This window comes from Octopus bimaculoides, chromosome 26 (genome assembly GCF_001194135.2).
Source record: "Octopus bimaculoides isolate UCB-OBI-ISO-001 chromosome 26, ASM119413v2, whole genome shotgun sequence".
Taxonomy (NCBI): Eukaryota; Metazoa; Mollusca; class Cephalopoda; order Octopoda; family Octopodidae; genus Octopus; species Octopus bimaculoides.
The window spans coordinates 23,641,396-23,650,098 of NC_069006.1; the positions used below are offsets into that span (position 1 = coordinate 23,641,396).

Here is an 8,703-nt window from a genome sequence, read left to right on the forward strand (position 1 = left end):
TCCTCTTATGTGGCACTGGCACAGGCTCCTCTTATGTGGCACTGGCACAGGCTCCTCTTATGTGGCACTGGCACAGGCTCCTCTTATGTGGCACTGGCACAGGCTCCTCTTATGTGGCACTGGCACAGGTTCCTCGTACGTGGTACCAGCAAAAGTACATTTTATGTGACAATGACACTGGTGCTTTTACATGATGCCAGCACCTACAAGCCTGCAGGACAAGAATCTCTCAGCCTGATTGAATAGATGGTCACGGTTTGGCTTAGCTTGATGTGTCTTTTCAAGCACAGCAAATCGATATGTGTGTGTGTGTGTGTGTGTGTCTGAGATAATCTCCATACCAACCTTCTCGTTACGCCCATCTCTTCTGCTCTCAATAGCTATACACTCCAGCTCCCTCTAAAAAAAAAAAAACCCACCACGTCCAACACTTCCTTCCTAGAATGTTATCTCTTCTCTGAAATTCCATTCCTTCAGACACTGGCTTCACAGTACTTCAAACATCAACGGTATGTATCTCTCTCGCCCGTTTCCAGGTCATCGGCTGTATTGTTCCTTCGTCATGTTTAAACCTTAAAAGACACAGAAGATAATACAGAGATAAGCTGAGATAAATGAGAGAGAGAGAGAGAGAGAGGGAGGGACAGAGAGGGAAGGAGATATGAATACATATCAAAGTTATTGGCAGTGTGAATGTACTTTTCCAGGGAATGTCTCTAACGTCTTGCAAGTGTTGGTCTTAATCTTCTGATATGAATAATGTTGTAGTTAGTGTCAGTATTTTAAATGTCACAATATCTACATTGCCTCGCTGAAATCTCAGTAGTAATACTATATCCTCCCTCTCTCTCTCTCTCTCTCTCTCTCTCTCTCTCTCTCTCTCACACACATCTATATAGTGATGTAGGTATTGGGCAAGTGTCTTCTACTAAGTCCTCGGGTCAACCAATGCTTTGTGAGCGGATTTGGTAGATGGAACCTGAAAGAAGCTCGTCATGTGTGTGCTTTTGTTTTTCTGTTTGTCTGTCTGTCCTCCACCACCACCACCACCACTTGACAACTGGTGTTGGTGTGTTTACGTCCCCATAACTTAGCAGTTCAGCAAAAGAGACCAATAGAATAAGTACTAGATTTAGAAAAAGGGGGGGAAAAAAAACAAAAAAAACAGGTTCTGGGGGTTGATTCATTCAATGAAGAATTCTTCAAGACGGCGCTCCAGCATGACTGCAGTCTAATCACTGAAACAAGTGAAAGATATTGAATTCTTCAGGCCAAAAATGGTGCCAACAACGAAAATAAATCTCTGGTAGACTGATTATTTTGGGGGGGAAAAAACTGACTTATTATGAGGAGTTTAGACTTAAAAATTGTCTTTCATTTTGTTTGAAAAGTTTACCGTGATTTAAGTACTATGGCAACTTGTGTGCTGGAAAATATAGTAGTAGAAGTAGTAATTAGTGGTGTGCATAATACCAGTGATAATTGCATACTACCACCACCACCACTAATAATAATTGATTCTAATTTAGGCAAAAGGCCAGTAGTTTTTAGGGAAGGGGTTAGTTGATACTATAAATTCCTGTATTTGATGGGTACTTCATCATCATCATTTAATGTCTGCTTTTTATGCTGGCATGGGTCGGATGGTTTCATAGGAGCCGACCAGGTAGAAGACTTCACCACGGTTCTTGTGTCTGGTGTGGCACGATTTTTACAGCTGGATGCCCTGCCTAACACCAATTGCCCCGCAGAGCAGACTAACCCCCTTGGTGCCTTTGTGTCAATGTTTGTTACTAACCCACCTACTTACTCCTTCCACCACTTGAAAATGGGTGTTGTCCACTGATGTTGGAAAGAGGGGCAGAGAAAGAGAAGGGAGGAGAGAGAAAGAGAGAGAGAGAGAGGAAGAGTTAAATGAAGTGTGCTTATATCAGGTTATGAATGTTTTCATTCTGTTGTGTCTGGAGAGAGAGTCATTCTCTTTTAGTGCCTTATAATTTAACACACTCACCGGTCTGATTTCCACTCATTTACTTATTTATTTTTCTAAAATTTTCGTTGTGTTTTGCAACCATTTCAATAGTTTTCAACCTTTTCTATAGTTGAAAAGGTTGCAAAGACACAATGAAAATTTTAGAAAAATAAATAAATAAATAAATGAGTGGAAATTTTACCAGTGAGTGTGTTAAATAATAAGGCACTAAAAGAGAATGACTCTCCCCATAAACTACAAAATATACTTCAACACACAGACTCACATAAAGAATCTTGCAAACCAAGTCCAAAAATGAAATGTTTTCATTGTTTGTGCTCAATTGCAGGTCAGTCATGATCAAGCTGTCCTGTGATTGAAGGCACGCCCATTGGAACCTTCCCTTTTCTGTTTTGGGGATATCTAAGACTACCATTTCCAATGAGTTTGTGTTTAAGTCTCTTTGGAGTTTGAGTCGAGGGTGATTTAGCTGCTATTTCTAGCAGGCTGAGTACCCACCTAAACATTGTCTTTTGGATTTCTCTGATGTCACTCAATTGTCATGTCTTTTTTTTTGTGTGGAATTTCAGCCTTAACTAACTGAACCAAAACTAAAAAAATAAAACTGAAAATAACAAAAAAAGGTAAATAAAAGCATCACCACCACTACCACCACCACCGCTAAAACCAGCTGACTGGTGGGTGAAGTGAACTATTTCATCGACTGTGTTCAGGGACTGAACCTGCGTTCTTCTCCTTCATGCTTGATTGAATTCCAGTGCTTTACCAACTAACCCACACTTGATAATCTACTGCAACATCTACTACCACCACCACTGCTACCACAGTGTATAGGTAGGACTACTACATTTAGTTCTTGGTGGTGGACGATATTAGTGAGGAATTTTGGGTATTCTCTTTTTTATACAGGTTTACACTTTCAATGCTTGCTTTTGGTTTAATTGTTTTATGTCTGCTTTGACTTTATAATCCTATCAGTCCATGTTTATATTCGATGTGGAAGTGATTCTTTCAACTATCCTTGTGTAACCCTTCAGCATTTAACCTGGCCATGTTTGACTGGCTCACATATTCTTCTGCCCTGGTCTCACACCTACCTGACACATTGTCTTTCTAAAAACTAAACAATCACATCATCAAAGGTCTCGAAGCAATGAGATCTTGCATGACTAATTCAAAACAAAGTGTTACCATTCACAGAGTAACCTGAATATAATAATAATAACAATCATAATAATAATAATAATAATAATAATAATAATAATGATCCTTTCTGCTATAGTCACAAGGCCTGGATTTTGTGGGGAGGGGAACAATCAATTACATCGACCCCAGTGCGTAACTGTTACTTAATTTATCGACCCCGAAAGGATGCAAGGCAAAGTTGACCTTGATGGAATTTGAACTCAGAACGTAGTGATGGGTGAAATACTTCAGTGTTATTTCTTATTTGCTTCTACCTAGAAATCAAAGGAAATAACTACTATTCCCTTCAAACATTGAATTTGTGACCTGAGGGCCATTGTTTTGAAACTGACCTATTTTCCTTTACATTTCAGACAAATTCAGTGCCGAGTTGCTGAAGCAGAAATATCGTTATAGCAAATATTCTGCTCAAAACCACAGATTTGCTTGTCAGTTGCTTGACCTTAATCACTTGAGCATGTCCCTTAGTGGCGGACAATATGAAAATAACAATTTTGTTATACAGTGTAATTCTATATGTACATGGATTTTATACACAGTAATTCTATATGTACATAGATTTTATACACAGTAATTCTATACGTACATAGATTTTATACACAGTAATTCTATACGTACATACATTTCTGTGTACATTGTCATCACGACCGTCCTTGACAGTTTCTAAGATCTGTCTTTACATTAGATTCTTCTTGCATCCAGTTTTTCTCTCTCGGCTCATCAACAACCTGTTATTTATGCACACTGAAAGGTCATGGTTCAGTGGTTAGAACATTGGTCTCACAATCATTAGGTTGTGAGTTTGATTCATAGACCAGGCTGTGTATTGTGTTCTTGAGCAAGACACTTTATTTTGTGCTGCCCCAGTTCACTCAGCTGTAGAAATGAGTTGTGATGTCACTGGTGCCAAGCTGTATCAGTCTTTGCCTTTCCCTCGGATAACATTAGTGGCATGGAGAGAGGAGGCTGGTATTCATGGTCAACTGCTGGTCTTCTATAAACAACCTTGTCTGGACTTGTGCCTCGGTGGGTCAACTTTCTAGGTGTAATCCCATGGTCATTCATGACCAAAGTGGGGTCTTTTGTTTTCCTTCTATGCACACTTGCTTAATTTCTTTCTACTAGTCTTCCACTCTTTCAAGGCTAACATCTTGTGGCCATTAACATTTCACTTTGCACACAAGCTTCATACGATCTGCCCTTTACTCTGAAAGCAAAGCCCTTGTTACCAGCAGAGATAAAAGCTCTCCCAACATTCTCCAGCCTGTTTTTACTCTGACAATTACACTTTCAGGACACTTCACTACTTTCAGCTAAATAGGTCACCTCGACAGCAAAAATTATTATTGTGTTTCGTCATGCATGAATCATACTATTGTATATATTCGATTTTAACTGAAAAAAAAAAAAAATTAAATAAAACTGGGTGACATACACAGAGCAAAACTAAAACTATGAAGGGAAAAAATTTTGTACCAACATTTAACTTTAAATTAGGGGTATGACTCGTGAGTAAATATGGTAACTACTTGTAGGGAGCCGATTGGCATTACAGCTCTAATGTAATATGTGAAGGAATCCCAGAAAAGTGGGTCTTGAGTTTCCAATTTGAGTCCAAATATACATACACATTCTTTGTTCTTGGAATTTCTTGCCGTTTTCTGTTCCTTCTTTTCATCATTTTCTTCTTCTTTCCTGCGATAAAGGATAAAGTTTTCAAACATAAAAAACTTCCTTAAACTTTTCTTCATTGCAGCTTGGTATTTTTGCTATTTTGGCTGCTATTTCTAGCAGGTTGAGCAACTACCTAAAGGCTCTCCTGTTAGCTCGTTTAGTGTAGCTGACTGCTGTATATATGAAAGTGTGACCAAGGACTGTCCCATACATTGTACAAATAATTGGTTGTGATTTAAAGGACATTTTCACTGCTATTTCCAGCCAATCAAACAACGACCTAAAAGCTCTCACATTAGCTCGTTTAGTGTAGCTGGCTGCTGTGTATATATGTCTGTGTGGTCTGGGACTGTACTGCCACAGTATACCATGCAGTAAGTTTGCTGGTTGAGATGTTGTGCAAGTATTATAGCAACAACAACAGCAGCTGCTGCAGAGAAGATTAAAATCATTATTATGCAATGGAATTTAGTGCAATACCGACGCAGTATGGCACTGTTGGAGTAAATGTATTTACAGCATTTCATTTCGTTACTCGACTTTCTCTTCTTAGATCTTAGTTGCATTGCTGTGTTTGATTTTTGCCCTTCATCCATCCCTTCTGGGCAGCCCTGTCCTATAAATTTAGGGATTCCTATCAATGAAAATGAAGCTGCATGGCTCAGGGGTTAGAGTGTCGGGCTCACAATCGTGAGGTAGTGAGATCGATTCCCAGACTAGGCTGTGTGTTGTGTTCTTGAGCAAGACACTTTATTTCACGTTACTCCAGTTCACTCAGCTGTAGAAATGAGCTGTGACGTCACTGGTGCCAAGCTGTATCGGCCCCTTTGCCTCTCCCTTGGATAACATCTATGGCCTGAAGAGGTGAGGCTGGTATGCATGGGTGACTGCTGGTCTTCCATAAACAACCTTGTCTGGACTTGTGCCTCGGAGGGTAACTTTCTTGGTGCATTCCCATGGGAGGGGGTCTTTACCTTTTTATCAATGAAAATATATTATTACTTACCAGCTGGCAGAATTGTTAGCATGCTGGGCAAACTGCTTAGCGGCATATCATGCATAATTATGTTCTGAGTTCAAATTTCGTCGAGGCCAAGTTTGCCTTTCATTCTTCCCCAAATTGCTATCCTTGTGCCAAAATGAGAAAGAATTATTATTATTATTATTATTATTATTAAGGAGGTGAGCTGGCAGAATCAGTAACACTTGGCAGTATTTCTTCCAACTCTTTATGTCCTTACCCCCCCCTTGCGCCAGGCTGCGAGGATGGGCCTTGAACTTCACTCATCATCATCATCATTCCCACCATCACAATCATCATCATCATCATCCCCACCATCACAATCATCATCATCACCTCTGCTTTTCCCATGCTGATGTAACTTGGACAAGGGTTATTGAGGCAGTATTCTATGGTCAGATGCTTTTCCTGTCACTAACCCTTAACTTGGTTTCCCAGTGAAGTATTTTTTATTCTCTTCCAGGACAAATTGCTATTGATTCTGTGTTTTCATCTTCATCCTCTATATTTGGAGGTCTTTGCCCACAGGGCTCAGTTTTTGTCTTCTTTCCCTCCCTGCAGTTTGGTAAAATGCAGGGCTCATAGCTGTGATGTCTATTTAGCTGCCTTGCTTGTCCAGAGCTACCATCCTTTTTGACCAATGGTGTGTTGTTTTATTTACAGAGGAACTGAGGGTTCTGCATGAACGGCTTGCCTATCTGGAACGAAGGGAGCGTGAACTGATTCGGGAGAAAGAAGAACAAGAGAAAGAGTTTGGCTTAAAAAGAGCCAAACTGAAGGAGCTGTTTCTTCAGAAAGAAGGTGAGTTCTGGGGCTGGGGTTTCTTAATTTGTGTGTGTGTGTGGGGGGGTTGTATTTCTGTACAGGTGCAAGGTGTGGCTGTGTGGTAAGAAGCTTGTTTCTGTAACCCTTCGTAACCCTTCGTAAACAAAAGCCTCATGAGTAGATTTGGTCGATGGAAATTGGAAGATGCCCATTGTGTGTGTCATCATCATTTAACATCTGTGTTCCATGCTAGCATGGGTGGGACGGTACAAGAGCCAGCAGGCTGAAGCCTGCACCAGACTTCTGTGACTGTTTTGGCAGGATTTTTACATATATATGATAGTCTTCTTTCAGTTTCCGTCTACGAAATCCACTCACAAGGCTTTGGTCAGCCCAAGGCTATAGGTGAAGACACTTGCCCAAGGTGCCACACAGTGGGATTGAACCTGGAACCATGTGGTTGGTAAGCAAGCTACTTATCACACAGCCACTCCTGTGCCTATAATTATCTTATGCACTTCATTAGCTTACAGCTGTTTCTGCTGTAAGATGCAGTGCACTCCTAGTTGAGTGCCTGAGTAACACCCTAGCTGTAAGCTAGTGAAGCTCATAAGATAATCATTTATTCCATTGTCATCTCATTTTGTAATTACTGCTCTGTACTCAACTAATGCTTCATTTTGAAGCATAAGTCTACTGGGTTCTACACCAGGTTATTAGTCTCACGATGCCTAAGCAAAATATTAATAGATATATATATGTTTTTCTATGTTTCAGAGGAACTGAAGCGAGAACGTGACACAACAGCTGAGGCCCTTGGCAAGAACAACTCTCTCTTGATAGACTTGAAGAAGCTACAAAGTGAACTTGAAGATCTGAAGGCTGCTGCGGCCGTTTCGGAAGAGAACAAACAGGATGAAGTGGAAGACATTCGGCGCCAGTGCCAGGAGGAGATTGCCAGTTTGCAGAGTATTATGAAAGGTAATGTTGTTTGGGCTCCAGATCAACCCTGATTTGGCAGACTTGTGATTGAAGGCATTCCAACTGTGACCATCCCGTTGTATTTTCAGGCATTGTGCATATAAAGCCTCATTATCCAATATGTCCTGTAGCTTTTTGAATAGTAGTGTCATTTGAAGGAGATTTGGCTGTTATTTCTAGCAGGTTGGTCACTCCTTTATTAAGATAATGTTAAGTAGAAAGAATAAAATGTTTTGTTTTCATTTTCTACATTTTTATGCCCTTCTTGTCACCAACACTTGTTTTTAAATAAGGTAATCTTTCCCCATGGCTAGGCATGTTATTCACAAAAGACTGAAAATGAACACCATCACTTGTATGACAGGCTTGTGTACAGCCACCATCTGATGTCAGAACAAGGGCATAAAACTAGTTGTCTTCTATCATACGTATGGTGGAAGGCAACTCGTGACCGAGTAGGACCACTTCTTGAACTCATTTCATTCTAAGTTTGGTTTCCTTATCGCTGACGACGTCTCATATGATTCTTAAGGCCTGGGTGTTAGGCCTAGAGGCTTTCTTTCCTATCGCTAGCACTGGAGTGTGTGGTGAGGGGTACCTTGGTTGCTTTTATTCTAAAAAAACGAAAAAAAAATACCTGTTTGTGTGTTACAGAAGCAGCAGATGAAGCTTCAAGGAAGACAGCAGCTCAGTATGAGAGCGTGTGGCAGAGAATGATGAAAATGAATGAGAAATCAGAACAAGAACTTCAAGATCTGAAAATGCAGTTAAATCAAGAAAGGTAAGTCTTTTACTGGAGTTGAGAGGGAATTTGGTAGAGAGAAACTTCCAAGACCCCCATCGCAACGCCCATAAAACCAGGAACTTTTCAGTACCCTCTTGTATTCATGTATGTGTGTGTGTGTGTGTGTGTGTGTGTGTGTGTGTGAGAAAATTATTGGAAGGATTAAATGTATTTTTAAAGATAATTATTTTTCTCTAAAATCTCACAGGAGTTATCTTTCTTATTCCCAGGGAAGGCTTTTTAGCTTCTGTGGCGAAGTCCCTGAAGCGAGTGAGTGGC

At 40.3% G+C, this 8,703-nt stretch overlaps 1 protein-coding gene across 1 annotated transcript in view; it reads left to right on the top strand.

Moving 5' to 3' along the window:
* The window catches only part of LOC128250896 (rab GTPase-binding effector protein 1-like), an 18,669-nt gene that overhangs the window by 6,896 nt on the left and 3,070 nt on the right, over positions 1–8,703 (top strand). The window contains exons 2-5 of the mRNA XM_052976931.1: positions 6,558–6,695; positions 7,437–7,640; positions 8,295–8,421; positions 8,655–8,701. Coding sequence (XP_052832891.1) covers positions 6,558–6,695; positions 7,437–7,640; positions 8,295–8,421; positions 8,655–8,701 — 516 coding nt within the window. The remainder of the gene's footprint in view (positions 1–6,557; positions 6,696–7,436; positions 7,641–8,294; positions 8,422–8,654; positions 8,702–8,703) is intronic.